At 46.3% G+C, this 27,367-nt stretch overlaps 1 protein-coding gene across 6 annotated transcripts in view; it reads right to left on the reverse strand.

Moving 5' to 3' along the window:
• LOC136633341 (class I histocompatibility antigen, F10 alpha chain-like) overlaps positions 1 to 27,367 on the reverse strand; it is an 83,566-nt gene that overhangs the window by 33,540 nt on the left and 22,659 nt on the right. For 3 of the 6 annotated variants that reach the window (XM_066609014.1, XM_066609009.1, XM_066609013.1), the window contains exon 1: positions 19,786 to 19,922. The exons of 2 other annotated variants lie outside the window; for them this stretch is intronic. In XM_066609014.1, the coding sequence (XP_066465111.1) occupies positions 19,786 to 19,843 (58 nt within the window). In that variant the 5' untranslated portion in view covers positions 19,844 to 19,922. Of the gene's footprint in view, positions 1 to 19,785; positions 19,923 to 26,128; positions 26,263 to 27,367 lie in introns of those variants that run through there. One more of the 6 variants, XM_066609011.1, reaches the window with a different exon arrangement.

The raw sequence follows: 27,367 nt of genomic DNA on the forward strand, positions 1-27,367 counted from the left end.
CCCTTCATACTGACCAGAATACACCACAGATAAGTGATATAATAACTGATCCCCTCCATACTCCCCAGAATACACTGCAGATAAGTGATATAATAACTGATCCACTCCATGCTGACCAGAATACACCACAGACAAGTGATATAATAACTGATCCCCTCCATACTGACCAGAATACACCACAGATAAGTGATATAATAACTGATCCCCCCCATACTTCTCAGAATACACCACAGATAAGTGATATAACTGATCCCCTCCATACTTCTCAGAATACACTGCAGATAAGGGATATTATAACGGATCCCCTTCATACTGACCAGAATACACCACAGATAAGGGATGTAATAACTGATCCCCCTTCATACTGACCAGAATACACCACAGATAAGTGATATAACTGATCCCCTCCATACTCCCCAGAATACACTGCAGATAAGGGATATTATAACTGATCCCCTTCATACTGACCAGAATACACCACAGACAAGGGATGTAATAACTGATCCCCCTTCATACTGACCAGAATACACCACAGATAAGTGATATAATAACTGATCCCCTCCATACTCCCCAGAATACACTGCAGATAAGTGATATAACTGATCCCCTCCATACTGACCAGAATACACTGCAGATAAGTAATATAATAACTGATTCCCCCTCCATACTGACCAGAATACACTGCAGATAAGTGATATAATAACTGATCCCCTCCATACTCCCCAGAATACACAGCAGATAAGTGATATAATAACTGATCCCCTCCATACTCCCCAGAATACACTGCAGATAAGTGATATAATAACTGATCCCCTCCACGCTGACCAGAATACACCACAGATAAGTGATATAACTGATCCCCTCCATACTCCCCAGAATACACTGCAGATAAGGGATATAAAAACTGATCCCCTTCATACTGGCCAGAATACACCACAGATAAGAGATGTAATAACTGATCCCCTCCATACTGACCAGAATACACCACAGATTATTGATATAATAACTGATCCCCTCCATACTGAGCAGAATACACCACAGATAAGTGATATAACTGATCCCCTCCATACTCCCCAGAATACACAGCAGATAAGTGATATAATAACTGATCCCCTCCATACTGACCAGAATACACTGCAGATAAGTGCAACAATACAAAAATAAGAGACACCCTGCTAAGTCAAGCTATTTGCAGTTTAAAAAAAAACAAAAAAAAAACAACAAAAAACCCTTAGGCCTCATGTCCATGGGGAAAATCAGATCCGCTGCAGATTCTACATGTAGAATCTGCAGCGGGTCCCTCCTGCCCCGCGGACATGAGCGCTGAAAATAGCAATTTAAAAGCATTTACCTTTCCGTAGCGGGCGGCGAAGCTCTGCTCTTCCTCACGGCCGGATCTTCATTTTCGGCCGGCGGATGAATTCCTGACGCCGGCGGCACATCGCCGGCACGTCGTCGACGTGCCGCGCGCATGCGCCGGGCACATCCGCCGAGCCGAAGCAAGGGAGATGCAGCCGTGAGGAAGAGCAGAGCTTCGCGGCCCGCTGCGGGTGAGTAAATGCTTTAAATTCCTATTTTAGGTCTCCCGCGGATCCGGACGGCTTCCATAGGCTTCAATAGAAGCCCGCGGGAGCCGTCCCCGCGGGAGACCCGCATGAAAATGGAGCATGGTCCAGATTTTTTCATGCTCCATTTTTTTTAAAATGCCTTTTATTGACCATCCGCGGGTATTTATCTACCCGCGGGTGATCAATGCATCCCTATGGGATGCGGATCCGCATGCGGGAGATCCGCTGCGGATCTTAAATCATATTTTGCCCGTGGACATGAGCCCTTAGGCCTCATGTCCACGGGCAAAAGAAGAATTAAAATCCGCAGCGGATTTTAACTCTTCTCCCGCACGCGGATCCGCATCCCATAGGGATGCATTGACCACCCGCGGGTAGATAAATACCCGCGGATGGTCAATAAAAGTGATTTTAAAAAAAACGGAGCATGAAAAAATCTGGACCATGCTCCATTTTCGTGCGGGTCTCCCGCAGGCTTCTACTGAAGCCTATGGAAGCCGTCCAGATCCGCGGGAGACCTAAAATAGGAATTTAAAAGAATTAACTCACCCGCAGCGGACCGGGAAGGTCTTCTCTTCCTCACGGCCAGATCTTTCTTGCTTCGGCTCGGCGGATGTGTCCGGTGCATGCCAGCGACGTGCCGCCGGCGTGATGAATTCATCCGCCGCCCGAAAAAGAAGATCCGGCCGTGAGGAAGAGAAGACCTTCCCGGTCCGCTGCGGGTGAGTTAATTTTTTTAAATTCCTATTTTAAGCGCTCATGTCCGCGGGGCAGGAGGGACCCGCTGCAGATTCTACATGTAGAATCCGTAGCGGACCTGATTTTCCCCGTGGACATGAGGCCTTAACCATGAGCCCCGGATGAGAACAAAACTTCAATGCACCTAAAAATACAAAAACATTTCAGATTTTAAAGACTGAGTATTGAGATTCTTTTCTGTTTATCCAAAACAGTTTCTTTATTCCTTTAGCCTCTAGTGTTAAACACAATACTGGATTGTAATGGAATAAAGAAATAGTTTGGGACAAAAAGGGTGATTATACCTACCCGATAATCAGGTTTTCAGGAGTCTCCACTACAGCACCACCTGAGATCGCCTCCTCCTGATAGGACAGGAACACACCGAGAGGTTAAAATACCGCCCCCCCCCCCCCTCCTCAGTGTATTATAACGAAACTGCCGGGGTAGGAGCTAACTAAAAATTATTTACCTATCTGGTATTTTTTTTTTTTACATATATACCTATAAACTTTTTCTTTTTTTGGGAGGGAATGTACGGGTGCTGTCGTGGAGACTCCTGGAAACCCGATTATCGGGTAGGTATAATAACCCTTTTCCCAGGTCGTCTCCACGACAGCACCACCTGAGACGTATCAACTAAAGTTATTTTAGGGTGGGATTGCCGCCGAGAGGACCTTACGACCGAAGGTCATGTCCTCGACTAGCTGCACTTTTACCCTATAATGTCTGACAAAAGTGTGTGGCTTTTTCCACACTGCTGCCTTGCATATCTGCTCCACGGATGCTATGCTCGGCCCATGGAGTCGCTACTGCCCTTGTGGAATGGGCTTTAAGAGCCGAGGGGGCCTCCTTCTCCAAGGTCCTATATGATTCGCTAATGGCCAGGCGGATCCACCTGGCTATAGAGCTTTTAGCCGCTTTTTTCCCCTTGTTAGGGCCTGAGCATTGGACAAACAGGTTGTCGTCCTGCCTCCATGGGCCTGTGGCATCAATGTACCTCAGGACCGCTCTCCTGACATCTAAGCAATTTAAGGCTCTCTCTTTCTCGTCTTTTGGGTGATTATAGAACGAGGGGATTACTATCTTCTGGGCCCTATGGAATGGAGACACTACTTTAGGCAAGAAGGTTGGGTCCGTCTTGAAGACTAATTTGGTGTCTGTTATCTTGACGAGCGGGTGGCGGATGGATAGGGCTTGTAGCTCGCTGACCCGTCTGGCTGAGGAAATGGCCACTAGGAAGATTGTTTTAATTGTGAGCATTCTTATTGAGAGCCCCTCAATTGGTTCGAAGGGTTGCGCTGACATGGCCCCCAAGACCAAATTTAGGTTCCAGTCTGGGAATATGTTGGTAGGTCTAGGTCGCTACCTATCTGCCGCTGTCAGGAATCACCTGATCCACCTGTCCCCTGCTAGCTTAGTGTCGAATAGGGCGCTAAGGGTGCTCGGGGAGAGGCCCATATCCAGGCCCTCCTGCAGGAAATCCAGGATTAATGGGATGTCAGTGCCGCTGCTCGAGGAGTCCTTCCCCTGTCTCCAAGAGATAAACCTCTTCCAGATTTTTTGGTAGATGCGGTTGGTTGTCTTTTCTACTTGCCATTAGTGTCCTGACTACCTTGTCCGAGAACCCCCTGCCCCTCAGTATGGATTCTTCAGAATCCAGGCTGTTAAATGGAGTCTGCTTATATCGGGGTAGTTCAAAGGCCCCTGTGTTAGTAGATTCTCTTGAGCCGGAAGGGTAACTGGCTCCTGGATGCTCAGGTTTCTTAGAAGGCTGAACCAGATAATGAGAGATGCGGCCCTCTGCCCAGCGAAAGATTCTTTGCGTGATGCTTTGTAGAGCTGGTGATCTCGTGCCCCCCTGGTGCCGAATATGGGCTACTGCCGTGGTATTGTCCGATAGCACTCTTATGTGCTGTTTTTTTACCGCGTCCCCCAGGTGCTGGAGGGCCTTCCAGATCGCCTGCAGTTCTCTGTAGTTTGAGGACTGGTGTTTCATCCCCAGTGGCCATAGCCCCTGTAGGAGCTTGTCTCCGACGTGCACCACTCACCCCCAGGAGCCTGTGTCTGTCGTGACCTGCACGGCCGGATTCAGTATCCAGTGGACCCCCCTTCGCAGATTTTCTGGGGATGTCCACCAGCACAAGGATATTTTCACTGAGTTCCTTATCAGCATTCTCCCTTCTAGTGAGGATTGCTTGCTGTCCCATGCTAAGAGAACCGCTGCTTGCAGAGGTCTGGTATGCACCTGAGCCCATGCTACCCCCGGGATGCATGATGTCAGGCTTCCCAGGAGAGACATAGCATCCCGCATTGAGCATGACCGTCTCCGAAGGAAGGATTCTGCTATCTGTCGGATCTTCTGCGCTTTTGTCTCGGGGAGGAAGGAGCATTGAGCTTCTGAATCGAGTGTTATGCCTAAAAACACCTTCTCCCTGCTGGGGTCTAGGCTGGACTTCTTCCAGTTTACTATCCATCCTAAAAACTGTAGCAGGTTGAGCACTGTTGCCAGGTTTTCTGCTAGGAGCTCTCTGGACTCGGTTATAATTAAGATGTCGTCCAGATAGGGGTCTATCAGAATCGATCTCTGCCTCAGGTAGGCTGCGACCTCCGCCATGATTTTTGTGAAGATGCGGGGTGCCAAGGAGATTCCAAAGGGCAGGCATCTGAATTGGAGATGTCTTGTCCTCTTGCCCATCTCTAGCGCGAACCTTAGGTACTTTTGCGAGTCCCTGTGGATTGGTACATGAAAGTAGGCGTCCTTCAGGTCGATAGATGCCATGTAGGCTCCCTTGGTATCCAAGGAGGCGGCAGCATCAACGGTGTAGAGATTATAAAAAAAGGGTTTTATTGCTCCATAAAATGGCGACGTTTCGACTTAATCTAAGTCTTTTTCAGGCTCCCTTGGGGATAAACCTTACTGCTGAAGCGATCGACTCCATCCTGAACTTTCGATATTTGACGAAGGTGTTCAGGGGCTTTAGATGTTATATCATGCGTGAGCCTCCGCCCGGCTTCTTTATTAGGAAGAGTCTGGAGTAATGCCCCCGGGTCTCTTCTCTCTGTGGCACGAAGGACACTGCCTTTAGACGTTGTAGGTCCCGAACCGCCTGCTGGAGCGGGTGCAGTTGTTGCGCTGGACCTCTGGTAGTAACGTATCTTCTCCTGGGGAGGGACACCAGTTCGATTTGGTATCCCTGCTGCAGGATCTCCGGGATCCACGGGCTTCTGCAAACTGAGGCCCATCGATCCGCGAAGCTCTGCAGCCTCGCCCCCACTGGGATGGCATCAGGGCTTCTGTTTGGCTGGATCCCCAATGATGAGAGTTGAAGAGGAAGTTCCTCCCTCTGCCCCAATTGGGGTAACTCCAGCGGCCTGTCTTGTCCTTGCCCCTATATGGTTCCGGCTGTTGTGCTGGGGCCCGGAAGAAGGTCTTCCCTTTACACTGTTTCTCTTCTGGGAATCCTTTCTTTTTATCTGATGCCTTCTCTAGGATCTTGTCCAGATCTGGACCAAAGAGGAACTGGCCATTTTTTGATGCCAGGTCACCTGACCATGACTTTAGCCATAGGACTCTTCTGGCAGAGTTGGTTAAGGCCGTTGCTTTCGCCGAGAGCTTCACCGACTCCGCCGCTGCGTCCGCCAAAAAATTGGTGGCCATTTTTAGTATAGGGAGGGAATCTATAATTTGTTCCCTCGGTGTTTTATTTGAAATATGCAGCTCCAGCTGCTCTAGCCATACCCCCAGGGTTCTAGCAACACACGTGGCTGCGACCCCTGGTCTGAGTGTACTGGCGGATGCCTCCCAGGATCTTCTTAATAGACCCTCCGCCTTCCGATCCATTGGATCTCTCAGCTGTGTGGCGTCTTCAAAGGGCAAGGTTGTCCTCTTAGCCACCTTAGCCACTGGGACATCCACTCTGGGTATTTCTTCCCAACTCGCGCATACCTCCTCCTCAAACGGATAGCGTCTCTTAACCCCTCTGGAGGAGAAGGATCCCGCATCAGTTTTTTTCCATTCTTTTAGTATCATCTTGAAGATGTTGTTGTGGACCGGGAAGGTATACTTCCGTCTCTCCCCTAATCCCCCAAAGACCTCGTCTTGTATGGTGCGGGGCTCTTTGGGTTCTTCCATCTTCAGCGTGGCTCTAACGGATTTGATGAGTTCCGCTAGGTCCTCTCTATGGAAGAGGTACTTTTTGTAGTCCTCTCCTTCTGAGGACTCCTCGAGCACCGGCTCTTCTGGTTCTGATCCCAAACTCTCTTCAGAGTCTGAGTGCTCCTCTGGGCTATACGCCCTTTTCCGGCTTTTCGCCCCCGTTGGTGGCGTTTTTGGAGTTGCCAGGGCTGACCATACTTCCTCTCGGACTAGCTTCCTGACGTCCTCGAGGAATCCCCCCGATTCCTCCTTGACTAGCTTGGCTATGCAGGTTTTGCATAATGACTTCACATGCGAAGCCGGCAGTCTTGCACCACATTCTGTGCATTTTTTCGCTTTGGTTCTGGGAGGGGCATCCCTTTTATCCCCCTGGCAGATAAACAAAATTTTTGCATATAAGGATGCAACATTCACAATAACGTACACGAATATGCATGACCTTGTTTGCCCCACTGGCTACGTACGGTTCCCGCTGCGGCTGAACATTACGCAACCTCTGGTGCTGGAGCACTCATATTTTGCTACTGGTGCTGCAAACACTCTTGGGGCAGTAAGCCAAACACTCACTGAATGGCTCTTACTTGATCTGCGCCATCTTCTCTTAGGTTCCTGTTTTTATTTTTTGAATTTGGCACCTTTAAATTTAAGCCCCGCCCCCTCCGAGCGCCGGCTGAGCCGGCCGCGATGACGTCATCACGCTAGTCACATGGCGCAGCGCCCCGCCCCCTTCAACACGCGTTAAGGGGATCCAGGAAGCGCCGCGCTCGGTCCTAAGCCAGCGCCTGAGGAGAGCTGGAGCCCCGCTTTGAACACCCCATGGGCCGCCGCGAGAGGAACCTGGCCCAGGGGAACCACCCCATGTGGCATCCCGGGAGTCGCTCTACAGGAAGGGAGGACAGGCTGACCCATTGCCCTCCGATCCGCCGGTAAGATCTTCAGGCTGGCGTCTCCACCAGGCCCTCTCGGTGATCCTGCCTCCTGGCAAGACAGGAAAACACTGAGGAGGGGAGGACGGGGGATTTTAACCTCTCGGTGTGTTCCTGTCCTATCAGGAGGAGGCGATCTCAGGTGGTGCTGTCGTGGAGACGACCTGGGAAAGATAACTGTTACCATGCGGCGGCTGTGGGTCCTCCCGGGGCGGCTGGGCCTTGGGTCCCGTGGTCGGGGTGTGTCCCCCTGGCTTGTTGTCTGGCTGCCGGGGGAATGGGTGGCTGGTTGGCGCGGTGCGTGCGCTCATGGGTCCGGGTGGCATCGTGCACGAGCTCCTGTATATTGGATCCTGCTGGGAGGTGTTGCCTCCCTCTCTCTGCCCCGGGGTGGAGGCTTCTGTTTACAAGGCTGGCAGTGAGGTCCATTCACTGCCAGTTATTGGTTTCTGTCAGTGTGCTAGCATCTTTCCTCTGTCAGTCTCCTGTGTTCAGCTTGTTTGCTATATCTGCCAGGTTATCCCATCTGCCTCGGTCTGCTTGTATTTTCTGTAGGTTTATTAATCTGCCCTTCCTGTCGGTATTCTACCCTGTTCCATCTTGGTATACCAGCGTCCCTCCTCGGTCCCTAGCGAGAGCAGCAACCGCCGCCAAGTTGCCCGCCTGGGGTTAGCCAGAAGTGGAGGCAAGTAGGCAGGGACAGGGGTTGCAGGTAAGTTCTAGGGCAACCCAGGCTGGAGTATCATCGGGTAGGATACAGAAATCGCAAAACGCCGCTGGAGGGGATTATTGATTTTTTTTTCTACAGGTAGTTAGTCCGGCGTATAAGACGACCCCCGACTTTGGAGAAGATTTTCCTGGGTTAAAAAGTCGTCTTATACGCCGGAAAATACGGTAAATATTTCTTTTTGCAAAATTAACTTTCAAAAATATTAACTGAAATTTTTGAAAGATATAGAATGAAAATTAAGGGCGAATCAAATTCTTATGAAAGACATAGATCCAATGTCCATGGGGAAAATAGATTTATTAAATCCACGCGAGTCTCCGGCATGAAAGATCCGTGCCCATAGGGAATCATTGGGCACCCACAGGTAATTAAATACCTGCGGATATCATTTTTCCCCAGCGCACAGATCGCACACGCAAGAAAACACACGCAGCATGCTCCATTTCGTACGGTTTTCCCGAACAGATGGCTTCCATGGTTTTTATTTAAGTAAATAAAAAAAAAAAAAAACATTCGCCCCGCGACACAGACGCAGCTAACACTATGTCCGTGCCGTGGGAACGCAGGAAAGCAGGCATTTATTTTTTTTATTAGACAGTGCGGCGCATGCGTCTTGCACGCTGCCGGCGTACTGAGCGCATCCGCCGGGCAGAAGAAAGATCCGGCCTGCACGTAGGAGAGTTCTGCAGCGTCCAGACAGGGGAATATACTGTATTTTCTGGCCTCTAGTCTGCGGGCTGAATGGAATCCACTGCAGGATTCTGAACGGGGACATCATGCGGCCCGTGGTCATGAGGCCATAGGGTCTAGTTATTGAAATCTTGTTCCGCGATGAGGTATGGCCAAGTGAAAATTTATTACACTTTTTTTTTAACAGACTTTACTCTGATAGAAAACTTGAATTTTTTTACAAAGCAGCTTCTTTGATTCGTTGATTTCCCCAACCGTCCTCCCATCTTTAGCGTATGAACTGCAGTCAATTAACGTAAATACAAGAAAAAGTAATCCCTCAGTGATGCAGGTGAAAAAAGCACCGGTTTGGCTCTTAGCAAGACTGAGACAATTCCATAACAAAAAACAAAAATCCATGACAAATCAGAAAATTTCATGAAATTACTAGGTATTCCATGACTCGTATGATCCCTGTGATATAATAACAGATCCCCCTCCATAATCCCCAGAATACATCGCAGATAAGTGATATAACTGATCACCCTCCACACTACCCAGGATACACCGCAGATAAGGGATATAATAACTGATCCCCTCCATACTCACCAGAATACACTGCAGATAAGGGATATAATAACTGATCCCCTCCATACTCACCAGAATACACTGCAGATAAGGGATATAATAACCGATCCCCTCCATACTGACCAGAATACACCACAGATAAGTGATATAATAACCGATCCCCTCCATACTGACCAGAATACACCACAGATAAGGGATATAATAGCTGATCCCCTCCATACTGACCAGAATACACTGCAGAAAAGGGATATAATAGCTGATCCCCTCCATACTGACCAGAATACACCGCAGAAAAGGGATATAATAGCTGATCCCCTCCATACTGACCAGAATACACCACAGATAAGGGATATAATAGCTGATCCCCTCCATACTCCCCAGAATACACTGCAGATAAGGGATATAATAGCTGATCCCCCTCCATACTGACCAGAATACACTGCAGATAAGGGATATAATAGCTGATCCCCCTCCATACTGACCAGAATACACCGCAGATAAGGGATATAATAACTGATCCCCTCCCTACTCCCCAGAATACACTGCAGATAAGGGATATAATAACTGATCCCCTCCATACTCACCAGAATACACTGCAGATAAGTGATATAATAACTGATCCCCTCCATACTGACCAGAATACACTGCAGATAAGTGATATAATAACTGATCCCCCTCCATACTGACCAGAATACACTGCAGATAAGTGATATAATAACCGATCCCCTCCATACTGACCAGAATACACCGCAGATAAGGGATATAATAGCTGATCCCCCTCCATACTGTGAGGGGTTAATTCACGTTTATGCCTTTAAATTGATAAGTGTATTAATTATTGACTACAGCGACTCCATTTTGTATCCTTTTGCTGTTTTGCTAAATGCATGTTTCTGTATTAATTTCACTCTTTACTTAGAAGAATGTTAAATCTCAGATATAATGACCTTGGATATGTTCCCGTGTGTGTAATCAGCGTTCTCTCTGTCCTAGAGAAATTTACTCCCTTTGCTTAGAAGCGCCTGGGAACATATTGTTGATACAGTTATCATCGGACATTGATGCATTGCTCACGTAGGGGAATATACTGTATTTTCTGGCCTCTAGTCTGCGGGCTGAATGGAATCCACTGCAGGATTCTGAACGGGGACATCATGCGGCCCGTGGTCATGAGGCCATAGGGTCTAGTTATTGAAATCTTGTTCCGCGATGAGGTATGGCCAAGTGAAAATTTATTACACTTTTTTTTTAACAGACTTTACTCTGATAGAAAACTTGAATTTTTTTACAAAGCAGCTTCTTTGATTCGTTGATTTCCCCAACCGTCCTCCCATCTTTAGCGTATGAACTTAAATACAAGAAAAAGTAATCCCTCAGTGATGCAGGTGAAAAAAGCACCGGTTTGGCTCTTAGCAAGACTGAGACAATTCCATAACAAAAAACAAAAATCCATGACAAATCAGAAAATTTCATGAAATTACTAGGTATTCCATGACTCGTATGATCCCTGTGATATAATAACAGATCCCCCTCCATAATCCCCAGAATACATCGCAGATAAGTGATATAACTGATCACCCTCCACACTACCCAGGATACACCGCAGATAAGGGATATAATAACTGATCCCCTCCATACTCACCAGAATACACTGCAGATAAGGGATATAATAACTGATCCCCTCCATACTCACCAGAATACACTGCAGATAAGGGATATAATAACCGATCCCCTCCATACTGACCAGAATACACCACAGATAAGTGATATAATAACCGATCCCCTCCATACTGACCAGAATACACCGCAGATAAGGGATATAATAGCTGATCCCCTCCATACTGACCAGAATACACTGCAGAAAAGGGATATAATAGCTGATCCCCTCCATACTGACCAGAATACACCGCAGAAAAGGGATATAATAGCTGATCCCCTCCATACTGACCAGAATACACCGCAGATAAGGGATATAATAGCTGATCCCCTCCATACTCCCCAGAATACACTGCAGATAAGGGATATAATAGCTGATCCCCCTCCATACTGACCAGAATACACCGCAGATAAGGGATATAATAACTGATCCCCTCCATACTCCCCAGAATACACTGCAGATAAGGGATATAATAACTGATCCCCTCCATACTCACCAGAATACACTGCAGATAAGTGATATAATAACTGATCCCCTCCATACTGACCAGAATACACTGCAGATAAGTGATATAATAACTGATCCCCCTCCATACTGACCAGAATACACCGCAGATAAGGGATATAATAGCTGATCCCCCTCCATACTGTGAGGGGTTAATTCACGTTTATGCCTTTAAATTGATAAGTGTATTAATTATTGACTACAGCGACTCCATTTTGTATCCTTTTGCTGTTTTGCTAAATGCATGTTTCTGTATTAATTTCACTCTTTACTTAGAAGAATGTTAAATCTCAGATATAATGACCTTGGATATGTTCCCGTGTGTGTAATCAGCGTTCTCTCTGTCCTAGAGAAATTTACTCCCTTTGCTTAGAAGCGCCTGGGAACATATTGTTGATACAGTTATCATCGGACATTGATGCATTGCTCACGTAGGAGAATTCTTTGAAAGATGTGTATTGTTCATTAAGAAAGTCCAGGTGTCCAGCAGGTTCGGACATGCGCAGTAATCAAATCATACGTCAGCAAACTTTCCCTATAACTTCTGTAATACTCTGAATAAACTCACTTCACTCTGACAACTCATCCAGCATGTGGTTGTCCATTTGTGTCGTCTATGGGTACCCATATCTAAGAGACTGATTTGGAAGCAGGCAGCATCCGCTCAACGGTCGCTTTGACTCCTAACATTACTTGGCGCAACCAACGAGGGCCAGAATTTAACTCCTTACCTGCAGCCAATATCTGACAACCCTGCCTGCCGACCATCCGGACTAGGGGACACGGGACCTCAGATCTACAAAACACCGGTGTAAGGTAAGCCATTTGACTTACCACTTAAAGATCTGAGCCCCCCTGTCTTCAAAAGCCACGTGTTGACAGAAAGGTTTGTTGCTGTATGTGTATAGGATACTTCTGCCTGTGTTATTTACGGTGTTCTTGGTAACCGTGTTAGACGGAAGAACCCACATGTGTATATTGCCATGCTGTCTGCTGTAACTATTGAACTGATAACTTTCTGCTGTACTCTGACTGCCGCACTCATTTTCCTAGCTGTCATTTGTTATAAGATCACAGAGGCCGCGTATAAAGGTGAGACGTGGTCTCCTCTCTCTCCATAAAAAGGTCTACTAGTAAACATCCGTACCCTGCCAGCCGTAGGCTTGGCAGAAGGGACTGTGTCCTGATCTACCCGAAGGACTGAGGTAGAAACAGCGGACATCAAAGTCCATAATACTAATAAGTGAATATTCATACCCTGCCAGCCGTAGGCTTGGCAGAAGGGACTGTCCTGATCTACCCGAAGGACTGAGGTAGAGACAGCGGACATCAAAGTCCATAGTACACATTTGTGTCCTGCCCATAGTACACATTTGTGTCCTGCCAGCCGCGACCTGGCAGAAGGGACTTAAAAGGTCATCGCGACCGCCAGATTTACCCAGAGGACGTTTTGTACATCCTCACTACTCCGTGATTGTGGTAAATCAAAAATGGCAAGTCCAATTATTAGTATGGGGTCCAGACAGTCTCAGACTTTCTTGACCCCTATTGAGATAATTAGGGAGAGAGAGGGGGAGGACAGTTATAAACAAGCCCGTAAAGTTTACCAGCTGATAGGGCTTAAAAAGGCAGGAACTCTTAACTATAAGTTCTGGCGGCAGTACGGAACAAAACGCAAGAAAGCTATCAAAGACGCCGGTCTAGATAAAGGAGTAGAGGCCATAATCAAATATAGTAGAAAGGCAAATGTAGAACGGTGGGATTGTGAGCCGTGGTTTGAGGGCATACTTGTGTATGCACCCCCGGTGCGTGATCCGGCCAGAATGCACCCGATTTCACAAACCGCAAGCAGCTCTGAGATTCTTCCTGAGTATCAGAGTTGTACCGCTGCAACTCCACCACAAGAGCCCCAAAGAGAAAAAAAACCTTATTGGCATTGTCCCAGATGCGGACAACGACACCCTTTACGAACAAACAGCTTTAACTATGTGTAAACAGGAAAAGAATGAAACCATTGAATGCTATTTTGGCAGACTAGAAACAAAGGCTAGAGACATGGGTCTCACCTCCCGTACAGATGAAGTGTACTACTCAATGATGTGTGAAGCGTTCATGCAAGGCATTGGCCCATCATTGGCAAATAAAATAGAAGCATGCACCCCTGATTGGCAACAAGCCAAGCCCAGAGACTTGTATAAAAAGGCAGTAGGGTTTGCTATGGATGAGAAGCGCCCTGCAGTGGTGGTTAAATACTATAGCTACCAGGAGGGGAAAGTCCAACTCTGGGACAGACCCCACAGAGAAACACGCAAGTGTTACAACTGCGGCAAGGTAGGCCACCTGGCCAAGCATTGCCGCTGTCCCAAGAAACCTTGTAACCAGGAGACGGATCAGGGCGCCACTCCCAGCGACAACGCTGCGTCGCCCGAATCCGTCCCAATGAAGTCCCGGCGATCCAGCCCCAGTATCCCTACCGTGGAAACAGAGGATAGAGGCACTCAGACTCTCGAGCCTGTTTCCATATGAAGTGAGGAAGTGCCCTTCCTTATAGACACTGGGGCTACAAATCCTGTCTCAAAAATTCATGTGAAATAGTAGAAATGTTTAAGGCAAAGAAGTATGCCTATATGGAAAAGCAAGTTAGAGAAATAACAAAGGACAGACAAAGCAAGTTAGAATTTTGGGGATCTGAGACCCACAAAGTCTCAAAGATTCAGAGATAAGCAAAAGTTGGTAAAAGTAAGTTAGAATAGATGGATTGAGAAACGTGTGGATACGGTAATTATCAGAAAAAGGGAATTCTTTTATAGTTTGTGTTCCTTTGGGACATAAAGCAAGTTCATGTAGAATCTGTGAATAATTATGTGTCAAATAACCAATATTGTCGGTGTGTCTTCATGTTATGTAACCTAATTTTTGTTATACGTTTAGTCTTTTGTCCTTTCTTTTATGTGTTTAACCATTTCTCTGCTGTCCGGGTTTGATAGTCAGTGCAGAGAAATATATTTTTGGCTGTTTGCCAAAATTATAAGACTGTTCTGTTCCAGAAATGAAAGTCAGAGGAAAAAGACAGACGTTGAATGTATTGTGTAAATGTCAGTCCTGTCACTGGTCGGACGTGTGCATAATTGCTAAATGTGTGTTCATTAGTTTTACAAAGTGGTTGATGTGGAATCTGGTATACTTCTCTGGTATTACAGACAGTTAAAGTTTGACTGATCCCAGGGAGGGGTGAGAATGATTGAATGTATTTGTCTGCAAGATGAGGATAGTTGCATCATACCGTTACGTCCTGTGTGAACTCTTACTAATATTTGAATGAGACTTGACCGCATGAACGGATGAGAATTAATGACCCGTGTTCAGACTGTAATGTATGCATAATGTGTGTGATGTAGGCGCTGTGTGTTGATAATTTGGCAGCCTGCCAACAAGTCATAATTATACTGTTTCTGAGAATGCTCTATAGAAGAAACGTACGGACGGCCATACCTGTACTTACACCTGCTGCCAAATTCCGCACCTTTCTGGGCCTTGTTTTCATACTGCCCCCATTGGTCCACTTTGTTTTCGCTCTTATACAACTACTTATTCTTTTCTCTCACCCTTTTATACTTCATCCGTTGTTCTTTTCTGTACTGAATTTTCTGACCAGGTGACAGTATCGACACAAAAGCACAGGGGACGACCACGGCCACCTGGATGCTACTCAGAATCCAGTGGCTCGAGGAGCTCCCTCATGTGTTTGTGCGGTGGCAGCAGTACAGGCAATGGTTAACAAATCTTCGGAGTTGGTCTTGAACCAACTCCCCCTAGTGGTCCTCACCCCCCCCCCCATGACACCCGGAGCATATACACGCAAGTGCAACCCAAGCACTTATTTCTGGCCCGTCAAATCCAGCTACAATGTGCTCTTGTCATTCTTCTACTACTTTGAACTCGGTTACCCTTCCAATTAAGTACCCTAGTTCAAAAGGGGGGGAGAGAAGATATAGGTGATCTAGGTATTGCAGGTCAGCTATTTTTAAAGCTATTTTTAAATTTTTAATTTTTAATTTTTTCTTTTTCCTTTTTACAACAAGGTTATGATCTATTTGAAATAGAATACCAGCCTGATTGTCTAGCGGTAATCGGTGCAAGGGGCTTCAGAAGTGCCAATTCAGCTGGCAGAAACTGAACCGCTTGAGGTAATGTTTAAAGGGTCACGATACCTCACTCGCTTCCTTATGCTGGAAGGTCCTGAAAGCATATTGAGAATTGCGTGATGGGACCCTTGGGAGGTTGTATCAAACTTCACCTGTCCGGTGAGGCTTGTATACACCCCGGGTCTGAAAGTCACCCGACCTTCTGTCGGATGGCAGCAGACCAAGCGACACCTCTACCCGTCCTCACTTTTACGTACGCAGAGGAACAAGCTCTTAGCCCCCTTGGTCCATCAGTACCCCCTGGCACATGCCCAGGAAGATGCAATTGCAGACACAGTCTTTTCTTTATGTCAACTTAAAGCCCTTAAGAAATGTGTCTTCCCAGCTTGTTAATAATGTATATTCTGAGTTGTTTTTGTAGATGGTACCAGGGTAATTGACGACTCCACGCTGGATATGCAGTGATCACGCAACAAGATGTCCTAAAAGCAGAATGCCTCCGCATGTCCCAGGACAGGAAGCGGAGTTACAGGCCCTCACTGAGGCGTGTGGAGTGGTAAAAGGTAAGACGGCAAACATTTACACTGACTCCCAGTATGCATTTGGCATAGCTCATGACTATGGCCTAACATGGAAGGCCAGACAGCTTGTTAAGAATGGTGCAGTGGTGACCAAGTGGAAAGCTCACACCAATTCCTACAGCAGAGAAACAAGAGGCAACGCCATCACAGATCACACAGCAAAGGCAGCGGCCCTTAAGCCGTGGAAGAAAAGAAGAATTTAACAATAATTTTGGACTTTGAATTACTTTGATACAAACATTGGACTTTGATATGCTAAAAGACTTTACAGTTACAAGCAGCAGAAATGGGACGGTGAATGGCGAACAGTCAACAGAACTTGCCCACCAAGGTCCCTGTGCCCCATGATGGCCCAGCAAATGCACGGAAAGACACACCTACCGGGGGTCCAGAAGTCCGCCTTGAGGTCGTGTCCTCTGGTCTGCTCCGTCGCCTCCGGTGCCGTCCGGCATGACGTGCCCACAAGGGTCTTTCTGACTTTATTCCTGACAATGTTGCCTCCTGTGGCTAGAAACGCACTGACGCCGAAATCTGCGATCTGCACGGAGTCGTCTTCACCCAGAAGGATGTTTCCAGCCTTAACATCCCTGAGGATCTGGCCGTTCTTATGCAGGTACTCCAGGTCTTCTAGCACCTCCTTCAGCATGGTGGCAATGCTTGCCTCATCCAGCACCCCGTTCAAAGCAGCAATGAGGTCGACGCTTGAACACGGACGGATGGCTTCTGGGTTTCCTGTAGTTGCTGCATCATCACTTGTCCAATTTTGCATGACCTTTGCCGTAAGCAACAGGGCAGAAGTAAATTTGCCACATAACACTTGCCTAGACCACTCTACCCATTTCAGGGATTGCAATTTGACTACACTCAGCTCCCACTTGTTGGGAAGTATGAATACGTGCTTGTTGTTGTTGATGTCTTTCCAGGTCGGAGACCTACCCTGTTATCAAGGTAAATAAGCAGGTAATCGTACAGGAGCTGATGAATGAGGTAATCCGCAGATACGAGGTACCGGAAGTGATTGACTCAAACAAAGGTACACACTTCACACCTGCAGAGTTTTAGACATAGATAAAAGACTAAATGGTACGCTTAAGTTAAAGAAAGTGTTGTTTGGCTTTATGCCAAGATTGGGGCTGTATCATCCACAGGCCCTACAGCAGGGCTATGACATAGTAGCCGGATATGTAAAGCACCTGTGTGACCAACTAATGGTAACCCAGAATCTAGTCTTTTTCTCCCATTCCAGGCCCAGACAACCTAGAGGGATCTTGTTCCCTACTACCTGGAGATTGGGTGGTCGCAAAGAGACGTGTCCGGAAATCCCTAGGGCCCAGAGTCAAAGGGCCCTGTCAAGTCCTGCTGACCACACCTACTTTAAGTAAAGTTGTAAAGAACTGTTGTTTGTTTTAGGACTAATGGACTTTTTCACGCCCTACCTTTGCCCCCCCCATGAGAAGGAAAATGAAGGACATTTTGTTTATTGATGGACTTTGGACTCTTCACTCCATGCTTCGCCCTTGTGAGAGGGTGCAAAGGGACAATGCCCAAAACCACCTTGTTAGACACCACCAAGTACTGTTGGACTTGTACACACACCTAGTGCCACTGGTTTTCCTTTCTTGGCTGTTCCTGTTCCGTCAAAAGAACTGTTTGCATGGACAAATGAAAACTCAGAAACCAGAGATAGCTGGTGGGGTAACACATTTAGTGCTTTGAACCCTGCCAATTGGTTTTCTGGTTTAGGAGGTTGGTTTATGGGGATCCTACAAAGTATATTACAAGTTGTGATGATTTTATTATGCATTTATAGAGCAATTAAGGTTATAATTTCATGTATTTCTAAATGTACTGAAAAAAGCTTTCTCTTCGCCGATATGAATCACGTGTTTATGGACTAGGAGTCATACTTGTCTTGACCCCATGTCCAAAACGGGGGAATGTGAGGGGTTAATTCACGTTTATGCCTTTAAATTGATAAGTGTATTAATTATTGACTACAGCGACTCCATTTTGTATCCTTTTGCTGTTTTGCTAAATGCATGTTTCTGTATTAATTTCACTCTTTACTTAGAAGAATGTTAAAGGAGATGTCCCGAGGCAGCAAGTGGGTCTATACACTTCTGTATGGCCATAATAATGCACTTTGTAATGTACATTGTGCATTAATTATGAGCCATACAGAAGTTATAAAAAGTTTTATACTTACCTGCTCCGTTGCTGGCGTCCTCGTCTCCATGGTGCCGACTAATTTTCGCCCTCCGATGGCCAAATTAGCCGCGCTTGCGCAGTCCGGGTCTTCTCCTCTTCTCTATGGGGCTCCGTGTAGCTCCGTGTAGCTCCGCCCCGTCACGTGCCGATTCCAGCCAATCAGGAGGCTGGAATCGGCAATGGACCGCACAGAAGCCCTGCGGTCCATGAAGATAGAGGATCCCGGCGGCCATCTTCAGCAGGTGAGTATGAAGACGCCGGACCGCCGGGATTCAGGTAAGCGCTGTGCGGGTGGTTTTTTTAACCCCTGCATCGGGGTTGTCTCGCGCCGAACGGGGGGGGGGAGTTTAAAAAAAAAAAAACCCGTTTCGGCGCGGGACATCTCCTTTAAATCTCAGATATAATGACCTTGGATATGTTCCCGTGTGTGTAATCAGCGTTCTCTCTGTCCTAGAGAAATTTACTCCCTTTGCTTAGAAGCGCCTGGGAACATATTGTTGATACAGTTATCATCGGACATTGATGCATTGCTCACGTAGGAGAATTCTTTGAAAGATGTGTATTGTTCATTAAGAAAGTCCAGGTGTCCAGCAGGTTCGGACATGCGCAGTAATCAAATCATACGTCAGCAAACTTTCCCTATAACTTCTGTAATACTCTGAATAAACTCACTTCACTCTGACAACTCATCCAGCATGTGGTTGTCCATTTGTGTCGTCTATGGGTACCCATATCTAAGAGACTGATTTGGAAGCAGGCAGCATCCGCTCAACGGTCGCTTTGACCCCTAACAATACTGACCAGAATACACCGCAGATAAGGGATATAATAGCTGATCCCCTCCATACTGACCAGAATACACCGCAGATAAGGGATATAATAGCTGATCCCCTCCATACTGACCAGAATACACCGCAGAAAAGGGATATAATAGCTGATCCCCTCCATACTCACCAGAATACACCGCACATAAGTCATATAATAACTGATCCCCCTCCATACTCCCCAAAATACACTGCAGATAAGGGATATAATAACTGATCTTCCTCCATACTGACCAGAATACACTGCAGATAAGGGATATAATAACTGATCCTCTCCATACTGACCAGAATACACCGCAGATAAGGGATATAATAACTGATCCTCTCCATACTGACCAGAATACACTGTATATAAGTGATATAATAACTGATCCCCTCCATACTCTCCAGAATACAGATAAGTGATATAATAACTGATCCCCTCCATACTCCCCAGAATACAGATAAGTGATATAATAACTGCCCCCCCCCCCCCCCTCCATACTCACCGGAATACACTGCAGATAAGTGAAGGAGAAGCACAATGAGGGGGAACATCTTCCTCATCCTGATATATTGGGGCCCAGAGTTAGGAGAACATGAAGAACTTCTCCTCTGACAAACAGAACTGGAGCCGTCAGTCAGTGACTCCTCACACTGCAGGAGGAGCTCAGCTCTGATTGGACGGTAGGTATCCTCTCCTCCAATAGAAAAATCCCCCTGCAGCTGCTCATCAGTTACCGGGCAGAGTGAGGCTGGAGAGGTTAGATGGTGGAGAAAGCGAAAGTAACATGTTGGGAGATTATAGAAATAATGACGATTTATAAGAAAGTGTGAGGTAAAAGTTGGTGCTAATGAGGAATAAGAGGGGGGGGGGGGGAGGTCTGCTGGTTCTGTGGGGTCAGTCTGTAGGATGAGATACGCCACCGCTGACCCGAGAACCGCGGCCGTAAGATGAGATACGTCACCGCTGACCCGAGAACAGCGGCCGTAGGATGAGATACGTCACCGCTGACCCGAGAACAGCGGCCGTAGGATGAGATACGTCACCGCTGACCCGAGAACAGCGGCCGTAGGATGAGATACGTCACCGCTGACCCGAGAACAGCGGCCGTAGGATGAGATACGTCACCGCTGACCCGAGAACAGCGGCCGTAGGATGAGATACGTCACAGCTGACCCGAGAACAGCGGCCGTAGGATGAGATACGTCACCGCTGACCTGAGAACAGCGGCTGTAGGATGAGATACGTCACCGCTGACCCGAGAACCGCAGCCGTACCTGCCCCTATAGAAACAGTCAGCAGCGCACGGAATAACTACATAATGGCGCACTCCTCAGGGTGCGTCCGCACAGGCAGGATGTCCACAGAATATCTCCCAGAAAAAAAAAACCCTCCGCTGGGGAAGTATTTTGGTACATAGATCCACAACAGACGCGTCCCGTATAGACATACTCACCATAAGTTAGGGCTTATTCAGACCGTATTTGCGCAGGTATTTCGTGTATAAAAAATAAAATAAAAAAGCACCTAAAAACGCGGCCATACGAAGCATTGGATTTCAATGGCTTCATTCAGATTAATGTATTTTCCCACGTAAAATTGAAGCGCATGAAAAAAAAAGAAAGAAAAAAAAAAAAAGGACACGCAACAATTTTTGGCAGTCTTTTTTATACGGCGTGTGAAGATAGGTCTGTGATACGCAGCAAAACGTGAGGGGGGGGGGGGGAGAGTTATTGGCGTACAAGGTGTAAACAAAAGACAGCTCACCCAAATTCAGCATAATTTGTCGTTCTATTCCGATCGTTGCTTGCCATCACTTTTGCGTATTTTTTTACTATTTCGCGGGGGAATGACTGGAAATACGCAAATTAAGATCGAGACTCAAGCGTGACAAAGAGTCACTCATGCAAAAACGCACATGGTCGTGTGAAGGAGGCCTTAGGCTGTATTTACATGAACGGTTTTATTGCGCGGCGCACAAGTCGGTTCCTTTATTCGTAATGATGCTGCAGGATTTGTAAAAAAAAAATTAAATCCCAGCAGTTTCATTTTCTTGTGAGTCTCACATGAGAATATGACATACAAACATGCGGTCTCCGTCACATCGCGCAGGACACGAGCGGGGTGTCTGTGTGATGCGATTCGCGCACATGAATCTCGGGCGCAGCTCGCCATTAGCCCCGCACATACAGATCTGGTGATTGCTGACAAAAGTGATGGTGTAGTTGATGCCAGAATTTATGTTGATCCAAGCAAAGCTGAACCGAGCGCCACTGCTTGCCAGCAGAATATAAAGAGCCACCCCGGTGATATTTATATACCTTCATGATGCAGCTGTCCTCCAGTATATATAAGTCACAGAGTGCTGCCTTGGTTAGTTATTCCTTTATTTCTCCTCAGACGGTCATGTGATCTCATTCTGACAGCTCAGATCTGATTGAGGGTTTTGTATTCATCTTCAAGTCAGATTCTCAGTCTGTGTGATGCTCTTACATGTAGCTATTACTAAAGCTGCTTGCAAGAGGGGCACAGACATCATCACGAAGCTCCTGTCACACAGGCATAATAGAGGAGATCACAGCTCATGTCCATAACTGTGTTTTCACAGCGGATTACACATGGACGCATAATATGTGGCGAATGAAGTCAATGGACATTTACTTATCCATGCACATGCGTGTGGCCATTGCTTATCGATACATATACAAGAAATAGATAGCAGCATGCTGTTCATCTCTGCATACCACGCAGTGTTAGCCCTATACTTTTGTATAGGCTACATAATCTATTGCATATGGGAGCTTTTTCATATGCATCCCTGCTCTGAAACATTAAAGAAAAGAGTCACATTGCTCATGTCCGTGTGATACACGAGCATGCGCAGTGCACACTCAGCCATACGCAGTCTCTTCTAACTACTTGACGGCAAAGCTGATGTTAACATATGCCCAAGGACAGAAGCCCTAATGATAATTAAACTGCCCCTCACCCACTTGCAGGCAAAAATGGTATAGCCTCAGCTAATGTAGTGCTGATGCATCATGGGATTGATTGAAAGTGAAAGTAAGAAAAACAGTCTCAAGATGTTGACTAATAATTATCAGAAAGGGGGCTGCACTGCAGGGAGGTGCCTGAAATACATAGAGACCTCCAAAGTATAACAGGCAATTAGGTGAGGGGGGCAAGGATAAAAGAACGTTTTTGCCAACCCAGTCCTGAAAGGGGTTGTCCCGCGGCAGCAAGTGGGGTTAAGCACTTCTGTATGGCCATATTAATGCACTTTGTAATATACATCGTGCATTAAATATTGGCCATACAGAAGTTATACACTTACCCCCTCCGGTGTTGGCGTCCCCGTCTCCATGGCGCCGACCAAAGCCTTCTTCTGCCTGGATTAGAGGCGCTTGCGCTGTCTGCCCTCTTCTGTCAGAGGGCAGACAGAAGCCCCCCCCCCGCGCTCAATATTGCATGCCTAGCACAGAAGGAAGTGCAGAGCTGGTTAAAGAGGATTAAAATTGATTGGCCCAGATGGAATACACCCAAGAGTTCTAAGGAAACTAAGTAACATGATAGATAGATCACTATTTCTTATATTTAGGAACACCATTGAGACTGGGGTTGTACCACTAGATTGCCACATTGTCAGTGTGGTCCTAATATACAAAAAGAGGTCTAAAAGAAAGCCTGGTAACTACAGGCCGGTAAGTCTCACCTCAATAATTGGAAAAACATTTGAGGGATTTCTGAGAGCTGCCATCCTAGAATACCTCAAGGAAAAACAGCATAACTCCTCATCAGCATATGTGGCTACAAATGGACCTAGATAAGTTGGAGGCTTGGGTTAGAAAAAAAAAAATCAAATGAAGTTCAATGTTGATAAATGTAAGGTTATGCACATGGGCAGGAGAAACGGATGTAACCAATATACTCTAAATGGGGTACTGCTCGGGAAAAGTGACATGGAAAAAGACCTGGGGGTACTAGTGGATTATAGACTAAACTGGAGTAACCAATGCCAGTCAGATGCTGCAAAAGCTAATAAAGTCCTGGGGTGCATTAAAAGAGGTATAGGGGCGAGGGACGAGAACATTATTCTTCCACTATATAAGGCACTTGTCAGGCCTCACATGGAATACTGCGCACAGTTCTGGACACCGGTGCTCAGGAAAGATGTCACAGTGCTTAAGGGGGTTCAAAGAAGGGTAACTGAATTAATAAAGGGAATGAGAGTTGCATTGTGTTGCGTTTTAAACATTAGAAAGTCCCATTGACAATCACGTTAACAAAAAACGCAAACCCAAGTGTGTGGGAGCCCTAAGGGTGCCTTTCCACTAGCCTTTTTTTATTGCTGCGTTTTTTTTTCCACGCGATTGTCAATGGACTTTCAAATGTTAAAAATGCAACGCAATGCGCCAAAAACACAAGTTGTGCTGCGGTGTGTTGCATTTTTAACATTAGAAAATCCCATTGACAATTGTGTTAAAAAAACGCAAGTGGAAAGGCACCCAAAGGGGCGATCAGATAACTCTGTATAAATACATGAGGGGACGATACAAGGATCTCTCCCATGATCTGTTTATATCCAGGACTGCGACGGTAACAAGAGGGCATCTGCTGCATCTAGAAGAAAGCGGGTTTCATCACCAACACAGAAAGAGCGCTATGATATTACAGGATATAGAGATTAGGTGACCAACAGGGTTATTGATCCGGGTCTTGGAGTCAGGTAGAAACTTTCAAAATGTTGATCCAGGGATTATTCTGATTGCCATTATGGAGTCAGGAAGGAATTTTTTTTTCCTCCAAGTTAGCTAAATTGGCCTCTGCCCCGTTTTTTTTTTTGCCTTCCTCTGGATCAACAACGGGAGGGGGGGGGAGGTAGAAGCAGGCTGAACTAGATGGACATTGTCTCCCTTCAGCCTAACATACTATGTTACTATGTTATTAGGACGACAGCCCTCCTTATAGGCAGGGTCTTCCCTCTCCCTGTTACCAGCTCAGGGCAAGATACTTTCCTCAGCTTCCATCTTTGTACATCTGGTATATCTTACCTCCAACGCCGAGGTCGGCTGTCAGCCGTGCTGGGTTGGGTCATCACCTACCCGGTAGATTGACACAGTGGTTCCACACCCTCAGTCATTACACTGATCCCCATTCATACCACTCAGAATACACAGCAGATAAGCGATTTCACAGCTGCCCCCCCCCCTATATTTCCCATAATACACTGCAAATAAGTGATATAATAACTGATATCCCTCTATACTCCCCAGAATACACTGCAGATAAGCGATATAACTGATACCCTTCCATAATCTACAACATACACTATATATAAGTGATATTATCACCTACATACTCCCCAGAATACATTGCAGATAAGTGATATAATAACCGATCGCCTCCATACTGACAAGAAAACATTGCAGATAAGTGATATAATAAGCGCTGCGGAATAAGTTGGCGCTATACAAATAAAGATTATTATTATTATTATTAATAACCGATCCCCTCCATACTGACCAGAATACACTGTAGATAAGGGATATAATAACTGATCCCCTCCATACTCACCAGAATACACCACAGATAAGTGATGTAATAACTGATACCCTCCATACTCACCGGAATACACTGCAGATAAGTGATATAATAACCGATCCCCACCATACTCCCCAGAATACACTGCAGATAAGTGATATAATAACTGATCCCCCTCGATACTGACCAGAATACACTGTAGATAAGGGATATAATAACTGATCCCCCTCCATACTCCCCAGAATACACTGCAGATAAGTGATATAATAACCGATCCCCTCCATACTCCCCAGAATACACTGCAGATAAGGGATATAATAACTGATCCCCTCCATACTCACCAGAATACACCACAGATAAGTGATATAATAACTGATCCTCCTCCATACTGACCACAATACACTGCCGATAAGTGATATAATAACTGATCCTCCTCCATACTCCCCAGAATACACTGCAGATAAGTGATATAATAACTGATCCCCTCCATACTCCCCAGAATACACTGCAGATAAGTGATATAATAACTGATCCCTCCATACTCACCAGAATACACCGCAGATAAGTGATATAATAACCGATCACCTCCATACTCCCCAGAATACACCGCAGATAAGTGATGTAATAACTGATACCCTCCATACTCACGGAATACACTGCAGATAAGTGATATAATAACCGATCCCCTCCATACTCCCCAGAATACACTGCAGATAAGTGATATAATAACTGATCCCCCTCCATACTGACCAGAATACACTGTAGATAAGGGATATAATAACTGATCCCCCTCCATACTCCCCAGAATACACTGCAGATAAGTGATATAATAACCCATCCCCTCCATACTCCCCAGAATACACTGCAGATAAGGGATATAATAACTGATCCCCTCCATACTCACCAGAATACACCACAGATAAGTGATATAATAACTGATCCTCCTCCATACTGACCACAATACACTGCAGATAAGTGATATAATAACCGATCCCCTCCATACTCCCCAGAATACACTGCAGATAAGTGATATAATAACTGATCCCCTCCATACTGACCAGAATACACCGCAGATAAGTGATATAATAACTGATCCCCTCCATACTCACCAGAATATACTGCAGATGAGTGATATAATAACTGACCCCCTCCATACTCCCCAGAATACACCGCAGATAAGTGATATAATAACCCCCCCCATACTCACCAGAATACATTGCAGATAAGTGATATAATAACCCCCCCCCCTACTCACCAGAATACACCGCACATAAGTCATATAATAACTGACCCCCCTCCATACTCACCAGAATACACTGCAGATAAGCGAAGTAGAAGCACAATGAGGGGGAACATCTTCCTCATCCTGATATATTGGCGGCCCAGAGTTACGAGAACATAAAGAACTTCTCCTCTGACAAACAACTGGAGCCGTCAGTCAGTGACTCCGAACACTGCAAGAGGAGCTCAGCTCTGATTGGACGGTAGGTATCCTCTCCTCCAATAGAAAAATCCCCCTGCAGCTGCTCATCAGTTACCGGGCAGAGTGAGGCTGGAGAGGTTAGATGGTGGAGAAAGTGAAAGTAACATGTTGGGAGATTATAGAAATAATGAGGATTTATAAGAAAGTGTGAGGTAAAAGTTGGTGCTAATGAGGAATAAGAGGGGCGGGGAGGTCTGCTGGTTCTGTGGGGTCGGGCCGTAGGATGAGATACGTCCCCGCTGACCCGAGAACAGCGGCTATACCTGCCCCTATAGAAATAATGAGGATGTATAAGAAAATGTGAGGTAAAAGTTGGTGCTAATGAGGAATAAGAGGGGCGGGGAGGTCTGCTGGTTCCGTGGGGGCCGGCTGTAGGATGAGATACATCACCGCTGACCCGAGAACCGCAGCCGTACCTGCCCCTATAGAAACAGTCAGCAGCGCGCGGATGAACTACATAATGGCGCACTCCTCAGGGTGCGTCCGCACAGGCGGGATATCCACAGAATATCTACCAGAAAAAAAACCCTCCGCTGGGGAAGTATTTTTGTACATAAATCCACAACAGACTCGCCCCGTATAGACATGCTGTTAGGGCTTATTCAGACCGTATTTGCGCAGGTATTGTGATAGACATGATGATTATTTATAAAATGTCTATCGCTTTGTATAACCCAAATGTATTATGCTATTGTAATGACTTCAGCCTAATGTGGAACTCTGCTGCATAAGGAAAGAGTTAAATCACAGTGTTATATGTTATTGCTTGAGTGTTTTCCCAGTCCTCCCCATCCCCCACACACAGAATCTTCTTGAACAAAGGGATATCTACTTTCACTTTCAGATTTGGACACATGTTAAAGACAAAGGCTTCTACTTGAGAGAGGTGGGGAGAAGGGGAGGCGGGGGATTCTATATGATCCGACAAATGAGAATCCTATATGTTACTGATGTAACCTGTTGCACGCCCATTGTGTGTCTGTACAATAAAAGGCCCTGTCTGGCTGTTTCTGGGCAGAGAGCCATTTTGGATATGAGGCTGATAGCTTGTGTCTAATTTGCT

This window comes from Eleutherodactylus coqui, chromosome 6 (assembly GCF_035609145.1).
Source record: "Eleutherodactylus coqui strain aEleCoq1 chromosome 6, aEleCoq1.hap1, whole genome shotgun sequence".
Lineage (NCBI taxonomy): Eukaryota > Metazoa > Chordata > Amphibia > Anura > Eleutherodactylidae > Eleutherodactylus > Eleutherodactylus coqui.